General features: G+C 43.2%; 1 protein-coding gene across 4 annotated transcripts in view; it reads left to right on the top strand.

Moving 5' to 3' along the window:
* The window catches only part of MAPRE2 (microtubule associated protein RP/EB family member 2), a 169,426-nt gene that overhangs the window by 141,589 nt on the left and 11,180 nt on the right, over positions 1 to 16,657 (top strand). For all 4 annotated transcript variants that reach the window (XM_010586772.3, XM_064294616.1, XM_003406743.4 and 1 more), the window contains 2 exons: positions 7,185 to 7,324; positions 13,893 to 14,051. In XM_010586772.3, coding sequence (XP_010585074.1) covers positions 7,185 to 7,324; positions 13,893 to 14,051 — 299 coding nt within the window. The remainder of the gene's footprint in view (positions 1 to 7,184; positions 7,325 to 13,892; positions 14,052 to 16,657) is intronic.

Genomic DNA, 16,657 nt, shown 5'->3' with positions numbered 1-16,657 from the left:
GACACCCATGATGCCATTGTTATGGTAACGCCTGTGTCTTTTATTCCCAGTCTGCTTAGCTCTTTCCAACCACCCCTTCAAATACTACCTTCCCCTAATGCTGTAAGTGGGGTGCTCCCCTAAGTTATCGTTGAGATGCTGATGTGTGTAGTTTTTATGGGGGCGAGGAATCCTCACCATTTCCGGTGCTCTAGGAAAAATTTAAAAATAAGGATTTGAACTAAGATGGTGATTAGATTTTGTACCTAATGTGTTTCGAAGCTGCCTTAATTTTCTTCCAAAACGTGAGAAGCATGAAAAGTCAGAAGTGTATCGAAAGACATGTATACCATGTTCAGATAACTATTTAAAAGTTAGAATTTTTAATGCTTGAGCCATTTCAAGATGAGGAGCTCTTTCCTGCATTTTTTTTTTCCCCTATGAAAAATTCTGTGAAACCAAAATGACTCAAGCAGAGCCTGGAAAATACTGGAGAATCACATGATGGCTAAAAATAAGCACATCATCTCCAGCAGGGACAGTAACCAGGGCGGAAGTAACTCAGTGCATGAGTCCTCACACTCGCTGGTGTGCTCGGGGTAGCCAGCCCTCTGGCCCATGCCAGGGATAGGATCTGTCACGTCCAGTCAGGGCAAAGCTTGCTTTCGGTGTGACCACAGCCACACCCTGGCGTGGCGCTCTGCTCTCTGTGGCCCCTGATGTCCAGTGTGGCCCACGGGTCTGCTCTCCCAGGGCAGAGCCATTTGTTATTCTGTGTCATTGCCTGTGAGAAGTGGATCGGGAGGGACTCTAACAGTCTTCCATCGCTGCCTACTTTTCCTTCAGCCCTGTCCTTGGAATCAGTAGCAAATGCTGTCAGTCATAGTGTGTCTCTTTGTGGCTTAACACAGCAAAACGTACATGGTTTAAAATGACTGGGGTATCAGGGACTGTTCAATAGGGTATATAATGTGGTTTTTTTAAATACTGCACTGCAAATGCTTTACCAAAAAACAACAACAAAATAAAAACCTGGAGCACTCACTCTTAGACCCAGGGGAATTTCTGCAGTGGCCTCCTTACTGGTCTTTCTGTGTCTTCCCTCACCCTCCACTAGCCTGTTCACCAGAGCAGGTAGAGTGAGCCTTGTGAAGCCTAAGTCAGATATGTCACTCCTCTGCTGAAAATCCTGCAGAGTCTTCCCTTTTACCTTCCCTTTTACTGCCTGACCATAGCCTGTGAGGTCTTCCGTGACCTGCCCCTTCCGTGGCCTCTGGCCTTCTCTCCTCCTGCTGTACCCCGGGCTCCTTCTGCTCTAGCCATATTGGCCTTATTCCCAAACAGTTGAAACAGGCCTTTGCACTAGCATTGGACCATTCCTCCACCAGAAATGCTCTTTTCCTGGCTATTCGTATGACTAACTTCCTCACCTCCCTCACATCTTTGCTCAGATCTCACTTTCTTAAAGAGACCTTGAGTAATGGCCCTTCCTGAGACTGGCATGGCCTGTGTGGGGATCATGGAAGCTATGACTATGGAGTTGTTAAAGGAGATACTGGCTTCTGTGAGGAGTGAGCCCTTTGAGCCAGAGCGATTCCCAAGTCTGCCTGATGGACATCTTGCCTTTTTGCATCTTCGTGGACACTGACCCACTGTAACCCATGAAAGGTCCTGAGTCTGAATGGGAACTGAAATAGAGAAGACCCATGGAGGATGCTCAGCTTTTCCTGAGCTTGCTATTTAAAATTGTGGCTCACCCACCCTCAACCCCATAATCCTTATCCTTCATGCTCTACTTTTCTTTCTCCATGGCATTTATTGTATAGCTTACTCTAGCATTTGCTGATGTGTTATGTTATTGTTTATTATCTCATATCCCTGCTAGAACATACATTCCACCAGGACAGGCATCTTTGTATTTCATTCATTGTTTTATCCTAGGTGCCTGTTAACTTCCCAGGCACTAGCAGGGGTTCAGTAAATATTTGTTGTGTGAATAAACTAATTAGGGTAATTTCAGGGGGAGACTTAAGCTAAATAAAGCACACTGACTTCGCAGATAAGAGTACATGGAATGGAGGGACTATGCCTGAGAGCCCAATGGTGGGTTCTAGGTTAATACATTTTTGTAAAGATTGTCTTTAAATAAAAATGGAGCCTCTTTTCTTTCCTTGTGATTTCAGCCATTTCATTTTTCTTTTGCCACTGTCTAGAAACGGGAAACTAATGTACGTTTTCATCATTAGCCATTGAATCAAGTCTCGTTTGCTGACTAATAATAGTAATGTAAGCTGACATCTATAGGGTCACTATGAGTTGGAATCGACTCCATGGTACTGGGTTCGGTTTTTTTTTTTTAGCTGAAGTTTATTGAGCACTTACTATGTGCCAGGCTGTTGTGTATTTTCCATGCATTAACTCATGTACTCTTCCCAACTCCATAGAGTAGGTACTGCTCTTCCTATTTTATACATAAAGAAACCAAAGTTCAGTTATAACCAGAACTAAGCTATTGGAACCAAGAATTGCATTACTTCTAAAATTGGTAAAACTCACTATTTACCACTACTATGAGTCGGAATCGACTTGATGGCAATGGGAATAATGGGTGCTGCTATTTAAATACAGATAGTCAGAGGAAACAACAACCAGTGAATAAAATAAATCAGTAATTAAAAAAAAAAAAATCAAGGTGATAGCGAAAGTCACCCAGCCACCACGTGGCAGAGTCAGGATTCATATGAAGGTGGTCTGGCTCCAGGGCCTCCCCGCCCCCACCCCAGCCCCTGTGCTACACTTGCCCCAGAGGCAAGATGGAGGATATCCAATTCCATACCAGGTCTTCCTTCCCACAAGGTTCATGTGGCTCATGGTTGGCTGTATGGAGCCACCCAAGCTGTTCAAAGAGGACCTGCCTACTTTTATAAACTGACACTGAAGTAGCAAAAAGGAAGAACAGCCAAACTTTGCCAGCGGCTGCACTGGTGAGGACAGAAGTCATGAGGGCTATGAACTACCGATTTCAGAATAAAAGAACCAGCCTCATAATGATCTCATGAATCAGGACACCCCTGCACCCTGTTGTTATGGGTTGAATTGTCTCCCCAAAAAATATGTGTTGTTAATCCTAGCTTCTGTGCCTGTGGTTGTAATCCCATTTGGGAGTAGATTGTCTTTGTTATGTTAATGAGGTAGGATTAGTATAGGGTATATCTGGAGTCAGTCTCTTTTGAGATATAAAAGACATTAAACAAACAAGCAGAGATCGGGGAAGAGAGTTGTCAAGACACAGGAAGATCTCCCAGGAGCAGAAGCTCAAAGCTCTGGACCTTCCTGCGGAGTCAACAGAGAGAGAGAAAGCCTTCCCTTAGAGCCGGCACCCTCATTTGGACTTCTAGCCTCCCAAACTGTGAGAAAATAAATTTGATTGTTAAAGTCATCCACTCGTGGTATTTGTTATAGCAGCACTAGATGACTAAAACCAAATTAAGAGGCAGGGAGGGGCCTTCCTCCAGAGCTGACAGAGAAACAAAGCCTTCTTCTAGAGCCAGCACCCTGAACTGGGACTTCTAGCCTCCTAAACTGTGAGAAAATAAGTTTGTTTGTTAAAGCCATCCACTTGTGGTATTTCTGTTATAGCAGCGCTAGATAACTAAGACACTTGTTAAATTCCATTTAGACTGGACTCTGGCCAGTGAAGTGCTTTTTTTGCCCTCGAAGCAAAGCACAGCTACTGAAGCTACAAAGGGAAGGGATCTAGCCATTTTTAAAGGAGAGAATTGGATCTTTAAATATGACTTGAATTTGTAACCATCAGAATTGTGTGTGTGGGAGGTGTCAGTCATATCACAGCATGATGGCCCTGGTGTCAGTGGTACCACTTAGGAAACCCTCTTCCTGGAGGAATTCTCTCTCGTCCTCAGTCCAGCTCATACCCTTTGCCCAGGAATGGCCTTTTTATTTTTTTAAACCAACCTCGTTATCAGTTAAAAAATAAACTCTGTTTGCCGAAGTAAGTGGGATGAGCAAGTCAGACCCATTGTAAATTATCAATCAGTGCAGATTTAATATATTTGCACTGTGTTTCAGCTCTATGGGTTTTGTTGTTGTTGTTGTTTTAAGTCCCAGAATGGTGTACATGGTTAATGCACTTGGCTGCTAACTGAAAGGTTAGCAGTTCAAGTCCACCCAGAGGTGCCTTGGAAGAAAGAACTGGCAATCTAATTCTAAAAAATCAGCCATTGAAAACCCTGTCGACCACAGTTTTACTCTGACAAACACGGAGTCAACTCGGTGGGAACCGGGTTTTTTATGGGGGGTTTTAATTGAGTGTGAAGGACTCTGCGAAGAGGAATAGACTCTCGAAGTAGGGAAGACTTTGGGGATGACCAGAATTGTGGTTGCTCCCTGAGTGTATGTGCCTGTGCGTATGTTTTTTAATGTCTCTGTGGTTCTTGTCAACAGGATTAATGTCATATTTTTAGCTCCTCTGTTTATGATTTTGGCAGAATGAATACAACAGATTATGTGAGAAGAATTTCTAAATTCCATCAGAGTCCCGACCATGAAGGATAAAGCCAAGTACAGTGCTTTTCATCAGTCTGAATTCATTGGGCCTAATATGACCAAAATGTTGTAGCATTTTCCATAAACATTAAGCAAACTACTAATTACTGACATTAGACGCAGCGAAGCTTTGGCTTTACTAAGGCAATGAATCAGGCCACTCTTTGTTTTTTACAACTATGGTTAAAATATCTTAGAATCATATTTATACCCCAAATCCTAAAGGCATTAATTAAAACACAACTGCTCAAAGACTAGCTTTGTAAATCATGTCCATATCCATTGGGTAATGTCAGAGAATTATAGGGACTTGTACAGAATTTATGTCTATTTTCCTCTGCTTCTGAAACTCCATTTTATTTTGAAAGGGAAAATTAAGGGGGGAGAGAGCAGCTTGAGGGCAAAACAATCGCTTGTAAAGGCAGGACTACCACCAATTATGGTTTCAGGACATCATCAAATGCAGCTTGAAAAAAATTTGAAGTGTTTGATAGCTGCAAGAACAAATCTATATCTGTATTACAGCCAAAGTAACTGCGCTGTCTTTAAAAGCCATTATGTAAATGTTTTTCACATCAGCAGTATTGAGCGAAGAGGCACAGGAAGGTACAGAAGTGAAATAAATCACTGCAGAATGAGCAGATCCTAGGAGTTAAGGAGGAAGCTAGCGAGGACCCCAGTGTTTAAAATCAAGATTCGATGCTGTGTAAAGGACATTATTGGGTCATTTTACAAAATTGGAATGCAAATGGTAGGTTACATAAGTGTTAGATCAATATTCACTTTACTGGGAGTTGGTAATTGTCCAGTTTTCAGATAACGTCCTTATTATAGAGGCCCAGGTAGGTGGGAAAGAAGTACCTGGCAGCCCCCAAAACTGGGGTACACTTTATAATATGGTTGTTTAAAAGAAGCAAATATATAAAGCAAATAAACAAAAAACATAGTCTTAACTATCTAAAAAGTATCCTGTACTTTAGGATATTGTCTACTATTATTTATTCTCTGGGAGGCAGCAGGGAGAGCATTTCAGACAGAGGGAATACAGCCCAGGTCACACTGTGTGGCCATGTAGCTTGCTCCTGAGATCCTCAGGGGTGGCCATGAATAGGGATTCTTAGGTGACTGTCACCCCCACGAGACCGTGAGCTCCTCGAAAGCAGAGACTTTGTCTTCGTCATCTTTTTATCCTCAGCAGATAGAATTTATTTACTTGTTCATATATTTATTTAAATATGTGTTCATTCACCAAATATATGTTCCACTCAGCGTTGTGCTAAGCACCTGAGGTATAAAGATGAATAAGACATGGTCCTTGCCCTCCAGGAGTCTGCCAGAGGAGGGGATCAGGGTTGTGGTAGAGACGTGGACCAGTGGGAGCAACTGCACCAAACTGAAGGGGTAGTCAGAAATGGAGCTGCCACCTCATCGGAACTATGTTCAGAGTAAAAGTGACCGGGCTCCTAGTGACAGCCTGAATCCCTTAATCCATGCAGTGTGTAAGCTTCACTGTGTATGCTTTGTGGCATCTGTTTTGGCTACAGAGACTCATTTCCTATGCCTGTGCTATGTTCTAGATAGTAAGATTCCATCGTGAGCTGAGCTTCAGATAGGGAGGTCTTACCTGAAATCAGTGGTCTGCAAAATATGTATAAATGTGTGTATGTGTGTGTGTGTAATCACCATTAGTGATGTTTCATTGGACCACTTGGTTAAGGTGCTGACCCCCAGATATCTCCCTGTCGTAAAGGTGCAGTTTTCTCTTTGTCATAACATAAAGTGTAATAATATAAAATTTATAGGGTAATACCTTGATGTGTGTCTTGTCTCCAAAAACCTCTCACCTCAGTGTTTTCTAATCTATCAATGATCCTTTGCTAAGTCAGTTACTAGCTATGAGTGTTGTAAAACTGTGATTCTTCTGGCTCTAACATTTCTACATTTATTATGTAGCAGTAGTCTGTAAAGAAGAGCTTTTTATTCTCTCTCCTTCTCTGTATCTTTATGGACTTGGAATTTTTATTTATTCAACTCATTACAGTAAGTTATTCCAGGCTCACCTTGTATTTTCCCTGCCTGATCTGTGGAATCAGGCCATTTCTTAAGAAGTCCTTTTAGTGCAGAATGGCATTTAGAAACCAAGATTTTGTCACAGGAGTATTCGCTCCTCTTGAGATGTCATTGCTCCTAGGCTCTTTCAGTGACTGAATCTAGGGAATGTGTTGAAAAAACATACAGTTGTATTGCTATTTTTTCTATAAAGTATTAATCTGTTATAAGGGCTGTTCTCTTATTAGAAATTCAATTATGGTGATGCTGTGAATCTATTTAAGAACTTTCCTCTTAACCTTAAAATCCTTTTGCATCTGTTGCTCATTTCTCTGGAGGGAGAAGGGACATGTAACTTGGAAAAAAAAAATCAGTGCTCAGAAATATTAAATAAGTTACCCAAGAAGACACAATCTTTTAATCATGTGAGCTCCTTCTAAGGGCATATGTGCTGTTTCTGTAATGGGAAGGAACCACTGGGAGTCTCTCATACTTTTTAGTAAATTTCTTTCATATCATATATTTGCTACATGTCTAAAAGGCATTTTTTAATATTGTCAATATGTATAATTTATTCTGGTTGCTTTCAGGTGCGGCTAAATCAAGTCCAGCATCTAAACCAGGATCCACACCTTCTCGTCCCTCTTCAGCCAAAAGGGCTTCGTCTAGCAGCTCAGCATCCAAATCTGATAAAGATCTAGAAACACAAGTCATACAGCTTAATGAACAGGTAACTTATCGTTCCCGACTCTGTCTCTGGGAGCAGTGGTATGTATAAGGGATGAGGAACCAGTATCCTATAGGCCTGGTATAAGGGGGGAGTTGAGGCAGAGTCAGTGGTTTCTAGCAAGTAAGAGTGAAAAGAATTGTTTGGGAAGGTAAAATTTGTGACCCGTTAATGAATAGAAGATGACGATCACAAATCTCAAAGTTATACATGGGGACAGAAGAACAAATGGCTTAGGCTCGGGTAAGTGCAAGCTTGCAGACCAGCCCTCCCCTGCTTTCTGTCTCTGTGGTGATTGTGAGCTCCAGGCTGACCATGGCCTCTCCGGTCCACTCTGACCAGTCTAGAGAGTGTTCAAAGCTGCTCTAGGGTTAGTCTGTCTCCCTTGCTCCCTCCCTCTTTTCTTTCTTTCAACAGCTTTTTGTTAAGCCTGTTCTGTGTGTTAGATACTATGCTTGATGTTAGTAATGGTGAGCAAGACAGATACAGACAGCAACTGCCCACGGTAGGCTATTAACGCAAGAAAAACAAAAACCTAATACTTCCCACAGTGGGAAGTTCAGAGCTACAAGAGGACTGAACCCTATACTGGGGGATCAGGAAGGTGACAGTTGCTCTTTAAGTAAAAGATCTTTCTGTTTTATCCAGTGTTCCTCCTAATTACAGTAAATCTAGCTCTGCTATCTTTGAAATTTTCAATATAAAAGACATAGGTATGCTTTTTAACAAACAATAGCTAATTTTACCTAGATTATAAAAGCTGGTTGCCATCGAGTCCACTCTGACACATGGCGACCCTGTGTGTGTCAGAGTGGAACCGTGCTCCATAGGCTTTTAATGGCCGATTTTTTTGAATTAGATTGTGAGGTCTTCTGAGTTGCCTTTGGTTGGACTCAAACCTCCAACCTTTCAATTAGCAGCCAAGTGCGTTAACAGTTTGCACCACCCAGGGACTCTGCTTAAGATTACACATAGTTTAAGAGTGATAAACAAATGGTAGAACGGAGCCCACTGCAGAAGCCACGTGACCTCACTCTGTGTCAGAGGAGACTTTTATCTTGGCTGCTTCCATCACTTAGGGAGGAACCTTTAATCAAGGTCCCGGGGCTATTTCCCAGCCACTCATGGAGGCCATTTCAGGTGACTAATCTTATTTTTGATGAGCCAGCAAGAGTCTGAAAACTGTTTTTGAGATAATTGTCTACAGGCAGTCACTGGGTTACAAACGAGATCTGTTCCTTACTGTGTCATTAAGTTGAATTTGTAGGTGAGTCAGAACAGGTACATATATGGTTCTTATTTAGCCTTCCATGTAATTTACTGCAAGAAAAGGCTCAAAGCCTTTTCAGTGATTCAAAAGCTGCCCATGCAGCAAATGAAGGTGATTGTGATGAAGAATTTGTTGCAAGTAGGTTTGGGAGCCCTGGTGGCACAGTGTTAAGCATTTGGCCACCAACTGAAAGGTTGGCAATTCGAATCCACCAGCCACTCCTCGGAAATCGTATGGGGCGGTCCTTCTCTGTCCTATGGGGTCGCTATGAGTTGTAATCGACTCAATGGCCATGGGTTTGGTTTTGGGTATGGGGTGGGTTGGTTCAGTCCTTCCACAGTGAGGGCAGATTTATATAACATTAAAGGGCAAGGAGGAGTTGTCTGTAACCAGAGGACAGACACTGTATTTACAATCAAGTAACTACTTTAAAAGCACACAGTTGCTTAACTAGGGTGTTTCTTTACCACTCTGATCACTTTAATGAAAAAGGTAAAACCTGAAGTCATCCAGCAGGTAAGACTCTGATTTAGAAACTGTTGAATGTTCTAATGACCTGCTGATCCTCAGTCTGAGCCCATACAGAGTTTCCAGTAATAAGTTCATCTCAGATCAAACGGCAATTAAGACAGCCATATGAACCTTGGGCCACATGCTTGAGGCTCCAAGGAAATCAGAGTAGACCAAAGGAAGCAGGCAGTGGGTCTATAATACTTTGGATTTATAGCTCTTCTCTCCTTAGAAACTCCAATTCTTCTGGTACTTTTATTAGCTCCAGCTCATGTTTCTTCATGACTCCGCTCACTGTTTTTTTTTTCTTCTGTCTTCACCCACCACCATACCCCAGTTCCCAAGCCTCCAGCCCAAATTATAACCACATGAAAACCTCAAGGTCCTTTCTGCCCCTCCCTCCAGCCTCACTTCTTCTCCTTGGGGCCATCTGTAGGCCCCACTTAGCTGTCCAAATCACACAAAGGGCCCCAAACATCTCCAGGGGATCCAGACCTCTAAAACAACTCAGCTAAATCATCCTACCACCCAAATGACACTCCAGACAAGACAGTGTGAAAAGAGGGGTCTTCTCCCTTCTTGCTATAATTCCTTCATTACTCTCCAAAGGCCTCACTTCCCACACGCCCCTTGATGCATCCACATCAACACACCAGGTATGTCTGCCCCCGTCTGTCCCTCAGAGGGAGAGCCTTACAACACCCTACATTGTGCGTCATTCATTCAACACATATTTACTGAGCACTTACTCCGTATCCATCTCCTTGGTGATTGGTTATTGCTCCCTCCACTCTCTGCCCTTGAAGCTGGCGGAGACGACTCCCAGACGTTGATGGGAGCTGCACGGGCAGCACTAGGTTGCACCTGAGAATACTAGGACCAAGAGAGGTTGAGGGAACATATTTAGGCCGAAGAATGAATTACAGTAGTAATAGAGACAATGACAAGTGCTGTAAGGCTTAGGAATTTTCATTTGCTTGGCCTCATGCCTTTATTCAAGTAGCCTCCCATGATATACTATAAAACTACCACTGTGCTAGACAATTCCAATGATAGAAATGAATCAAAGGACGTAGGGGAGGAAAACATAAATAAAATAATTAGGGACTGTTTCTAGACAGCGGGTTAACAAATGGGTCGTGGTGTGGAGTCGCTGCCTTGCTAAAGGACCAGTGGCAGGAGTGGAAGATGGCCATTGGTTAACCCGAGCAGAGACTGGCTTATGACCTGGACTGCAAGGCCTGGGAGGACCTGCAGTGTATGGACATACTGAGAAGAGTAGGGAGAATCATGAGAAATGAATGCCCTTTCCTTGCCCCATTCCTCTTAACTTTTCTCAAGGTCCATCTCCGGTATCTCCTTCATTGCTTAGGCTCTGCTGCTAAGAGAAAGGTTGATGGTTCAAATCTGCCAGTCGTTCCGTGAGAGAAAAGACCCGGCCATCTGCTGCCATAAAGATTAGAGCCTAGGAAACCCCACGGGGCAGTTCCACTGTGTCCTTAGGGTCACTATGAGTCTGAATTGACTCAGGGGCACGCAACAATGGGGTGACCTTGACCTTTGTGAATGGGACTGTGAAAATGGAATTTTGTTTGCTGATTGATCTTTCATCATGTAATTTAGCTACTATTTGCTTTTACTAGTGAATGTTTATAGCTGAACAGCAGCTACCTAATGCATCTGGAATACTACCAACTGGGTTGTGTATTTCTACAAAAGCCTCAGCTGTTTGTTCATTATACAGACCAAAGCACTCTTGGAAGGCCAACAAACCTCATTCTCCTGGGTTGAGTGTGTCCAAGAGACACTCCTTGCCTGGTGGTACAGGGTTGCTGAGGAGTGGTAGCGTACCATAACCTGCCACAAATCCATCTGCTGGCACCACTGTAGACTTGAGATGGAGTTCATGGCCAAGGCCAGCAAGGTGATTGGTTGGTTTTAAAGCTGGAAAGGATTTCTAGAATAAAGAGGGTTTTCTTTTTTCTGGAAATTCAGGGTGATTACCTTCAGTTTTTATAGTATATAATAAAAGTTAAAACATTAGCACAGTGACCCTCCAATGCTTTGTGAAAGTGGTTCACAGGCTTTCTCTGAGAAGATAATTTTGATTTTCTTTACATTTTTGGATCACTGGACAGGTTGGGGAAATGGGGGGCTGACCGTGAAAAGGTGAGATACTCCTTCTCCTGGGGAGTCTCCACAGACCAAAGAGAGGAGAGATGGCATTTTCCTTTTAGAGAATTCTCTATCCACCAGCAGATTCCCGGGGCTAAGGGAGGAGAAGTGATTGCTCTCTGAGGGCAATCTCCTTACGTAGCATAACGCTCCTCAGAAAGAGACCCTTCCAACAGTCACAGGATACCCTTGTACTCTTACTGTATAAATTGCTTACCTGGAACACTGAGAGTTTAAGTCCTCCAGGAGATGCTGGAGAAAATCCGGTTCTCTTGCAAACATAGTGATACCCCATTATATTAGATTGCAACCATCTCTAATAATTGCTGCCACTCAGTACATGTCTCTAGAGTCTAGTATCTGTTGACTCTCCAGCATCATAGATGCTCATCCACTGGGCTTTTGACAGTTTAACAGACTGCTTATCCCAGGATCCAGTTGTTTTTTAACCAGGTCTAACGTGATTACTGTGGAACAAAAATAGCTAACTCATTTAACCAGTACTTGCTGAACACCTGCTTATGTGGCAAGCATTGGGAATACAATGGTGAGCAGAACAGACAAAATCCCTGCACTCACGAAGATCTTACATTTTATTGAGGGGAAAACAGTAAACAAATATAAATATGTCACATGGTGATAAGTGCTATGAAGAAAAATAAAAGCAGTACACAAGTGCTTTGCAAAGTTCATCAGCTGTCAAAACACACACGCATATACACATACATACACACACACCCAGGCAGACACACACACCACACGGTTCCTAGGAAACTGTCACTGTTAGAATGAATCAGCTTCACTTTGGAAATAAATTGGTCACGTAAGTAATGGAAGTGAACCTTCTTCTAGCAGTAAATAGTTTAATGCAGCCTTGGAAAAAAGCATCTATGAGAAGCCAATTATAATTCCGCCCAAAGAAATCAATTGTAGAACTCATTTTGCTGATTTTAAATAGGATTGGGCTTTACCTTGTGGGATACGTCTCTGAGCATATTTGCTTCAAAGTAGAGATTTATACTCTATCTGTCCCTTATCAGTGACCAGTTATAGGTGATGGAAGAGATGAGTAGGAAGTGGGAGTTTTGGTTCACTTTTAGCCAAGAAAGATAATTGAGCATTCACTTATTTTGCTCCTACCATGTGCCAAACCTGGTGGTGCAACAGTTATACATCAGCTGCTAACCAAAAGGTGGGTGGTTTGGATCCATTCAGCAGCTCCACAGGGGAAGGTCCGGTGACCTGCTTCTGTAAAGATTACAGCCTAGAAAACCCTATGGGACAGCTCTACTCTGTTGCATAGGGTCACTATGAGGCAAAATCAACACGACGGTGCCTAACTACGACATGTGCCAAACTGAACTCTGCTCTTGCATTGTCCATTATCTGGTGGGAGACAGACGTAGAAACACACAACAACAACACACAAATGAAAACGGCTCTCATGGAAATGGAAGGAGAGGGCAGAGGATAGAACAGCTATGTGAAAGCATCAGTGACATTGTCGCTGAGGGGCCATATTCCTGAGTCTGACAGGATCAGAGAGGATTTACCAGGTGAGCGAGAAGGGGATGGACACAGTACGTGCCCTGTTATCTGTTTGAATGAATCAATAATTCCAGACAGATAAATACCATGGACAAAGGCCCAGAATTATGAGGTTGAAGACAATTTTGCATTCAAGCATAATTTTTGGAAATTCTGATAAGGATAATTCTTAATATAGTGAAAGAGAGATTTCATGTAAGGAGGACCATGAAAGACTTAATTTACCTGCCCTCCTAAAGAATATTCTCTGTATAAAGGCGAATGCACATGGAGTCAAAACCGTGGGTCCAGGAGGGGGGTTAGAGTTTAGGCCTGCGTGTGACTGCTTTGCCCATAGGAGTGTGGCAGCTGGAGGTTTGGAGCTGGATCCATGTACACCCCATCAGTGTTTCTTCAGCCCCCAGTGGTCTTCTCCTTCCCTCCTCTTGTACTACATCTGTAATCACTATGAGAAGCTGCACAGAAGTGGAGCTTCCATATCTTAACCGCCCTTCTAGTGATAATGCCCAAAGCCAGAAGTTGAGAAATGAAGATCTGCTCAGCCAGGCTTTCACTCTCACCCCCTCTGCCTTGTGTTGCCAAGAGCCTGTTTCTCCCTAGAAAGCATTTGCCTCATTTGGCTCAGTATCATTTGTGAACAGGTCCAAAACTAAGGATGGCTCTTAATCCAAGTGATCTGAAGAAAGGAGAGTCCTCGAGATAAATGTAACACAAGCGGTCACACCCATCTCCCTCACCTCTTCCAGTCTCTCATCTCCCCTCCCTGCAGATTATGAACAAGTTAGAGGAAAGCTTACTCGGAGCCTGGGTGGACTGTGTCCAGCACGATGACCACTCTGACATTGGCTAATAAACAATCGAATAAAAGGAATGAGTCGTGTGTTATGAGATTGGACATTTGGGCCCAGGCCCAAATGTCTGAACAATACCCCTGTTGTTTCTGCCTGGAACTTGCACATTGGTTATTTTTGCATGTTTTGGGTCTTCATCGTACAGGCAGAGTTGGTTACTTATGTTTTATAATATGTTTTGGGTTTTTTTTTTCCCCCCACGCTTGTTTTCTTGCAGGTACATTCATTAAAACTGGCCCTTGAAGGTGTGGAAAAGGAAAGGGATTTCTACTTCGGAAAGTTGAGAGAGATTGAGCTGCTCTGCCAAGAGCACGGGCAGGAAAATGACGACCTTGTGCAGCGACTAATGGAAGTTCTCTATGCTTCAGAAGAACACGTAAGTGTTAGGAGCCTTGACGCCTGTGCTCTGAAACGACTCCTTGGTCACAGTGCAGTGGATCAGCGTGCCTTAGGACACCTCCCTGGGACTTCAGGGAGAATGAAAAGGCAGCCATTCCTTTTGATATCCCCAGAAGAATACAGATCACTATCATTGTGATCTTTGATCCGGGCCTGCATGACATGCATTTATAAATTAATCTGGGAGGAGATAAATGGATGAGGGGGCAGGGGAAGTCTTTAATTGAGAAAAATGGGCTTACGCAGTCATATCCCAAGTGGTTTTCAGCTCTCTGAGCAAATGAGCGATAAGAATTTGTGTAAGGATTCTTTTTTCTTCACAAATGATCAGATTGTACTTAAAGAAGAAAATAATCTAGGTGCTTTTCCCATCCTCGTAGTCCCCACAACTGACTGTTTTTATTTCATAACTGGTTGTCTTGGTTACTTATTGCCAATACAGAACTATGGGATAGCCCTTTGGCACAAATACTTCTAGAAGGCTTCATTTGTGGGGAGGACCTCCCACCAGGGTTGCTGCTTACAAGTGAATGTGCCTAAGGGAGACCCAGAATGTGGCTTATGGCAATAGAAAGCAAATGTGAGGAGAGGAGAGAAACAGATCACAAACAAGAGTCTCAGGATGCCAATAGGGGAACCAACCAACCAATTGCTGTCAAGTTGACGCCAACTCACGATGACCCCATGTGTGTCAGAGTAGAACTGTGCTCCGTAGGGTTTACAATAGTTGATTTTTCAGAAGTCAGTTGCCAGGTCTTTCTTCCAAGGTGCCTTCAGGTGGACAACCTTTCGGTTAGCAGTTGAGCAAGTTAACTGTTCACACCACCCAGGGACCCCCAAAGAGAGGAAAGGGTGATAAATGCTAGAGACTTGAGGCAAGTCAACCCCATCTGCCAGGGCAGAGACAGAGAGGTCCCAGCAGCCCGAAGCAGGAGTAGGTGCCAAATGGAGATTCTCCTTCCACAGAGCTGCACCCTGGAAGGCGAGAGGCAGTGGGTTGAGGTTTCGAGCTGCTTTTAGGTCAGGTTGGAGCTGGTGGAATGGTTGGTTCCTTCTGACTGGGAAGCCTGAGGATGCGCTGAGGGCTCTGTGGTGGAGTAGCATGTGTGCTAATATTTCCACAGAACGTAACAAGCCACCAACACGTTTACTTGGTATCTTGTTCCAGCGGAATACCAAGCAAATGTGTGCTCCATTTATAACAAAATCATTGTGATGAAATTTCCCTTAGCTCTAAGAAACCGTGTGTGGGATCTGGGGACTCTTAGCCACTTTTTTTAGTTCCCTTGGATAATTGTTTAAAATTTTTTCTTGATTAGCAGTAGTTCTGAATGTAGATTTTGAAGTCCTGGGAATCTGCCTGGTCAGGTCCCAGAGGCAGTGATGGCTTCAAAAACTACGGTTGTCAGCATTTTCAGATCTGATGGAAGAAACAGCAGGTTGATTTGTAGTGTGTTTGCAGCTGCCAAAAATGGCATGAACACAATGTTATATATGTAGAAAGTGCTCTGTAATCTGTCAAGCGCTAGATAAATTACTGTTAATTATTCTTTCCATAAGCTTCCTCGAGAGCAGATCAGATAAGGTCCACAGAACACTGTGAGCGGGGGTGATTGTGCTGCCGCCTGTCCTTGATGGAGGCTGCTCATGGTCTGGCATGTACCCTGCGTGTCCCTCAGAGAGGAAAAGCCTCCTTATTCTACCTCAAGCCAGAAGGAGCCCTGGGTAGGAGCACTATCAGGTGGACACCAGATTACGAGTTGACATGGGCCACTGAAATCCCTGGCTGATAATAGGCAGGCCAGCCTGAAGCAAAAGCCTGTGTGTCCTCTGTGTGATTTCAGGGGGGTTGCCTAGATGAATACATTCAGCTTCTGCTCTGTCATTCATTTCACCCCCAACCCCCTACACACGCACACACACACGTACACCCCACCCATCCAAAAAACTATGGTCTAGATTTAGAGAGCCTTTCTTCCAGTCTTAGTCAATTAAAATGCATACACCCCGGGAAGAAGTAAAGCATTGTTAGTTATAAGACTGAACAAGGGCATAGTAAGTCCTCTCCTCAAATGTCTGGGATGGGGAGTAAGGGAGAAGGTATATGAATATATATATAGGTATATGTATGTATATATATATAATATATATATATATTTCCTTAATTCTCTTGAAGATCCTATTAGGTAGATACTGTTCGTATCTCATTTTACAGATAAGGGAATATAAGGCAGTACCAAGAAAAACCCAAACCTAGTGCCTTTGAGCCAATTCTGACTCATAGCGACCCTATAGGACAGAGTAGAACTGCCCCATAGAGTTTCCAAGGAGCGCCTGGCAGTTAACCACCAGGGTTTCCATATAAGGCAGTAGAGAGGTTAAATACCTTTTTAAGTTCCCAAAGCAAGTAAGCAACATAATTTGCATTTGAATGAGGTATAGAACCCTGAGTTCCTGCTTTCCTGTCTCCAAGCCTGAGCCACCTTTTAGATAGGGGTCATGGATAGCCTTCATAAAAAAAAAAAAAAAATTTTTTTTTTTTTAGCTTACATTTATTGAGGATTTAGCATGTTTTTGTGTAGA

This window comes from Loxodonta africana, chromosome 11, assembly GCF_030014295.1.
Source record: "Loxodonta africana isolate mLoxAfr1 chromosome 11, mLoxAfr1.hap2, whole genome shotgun sequence".
NCBI lineage: Eukaryota > Metazoa > Chordata > Mammalia > Proboscidea > Elephantidae > Loxodonta > Loxodonta africana.
This window is presented reverse-complemented; position numbering and strand designations above follow the sequence as displayed.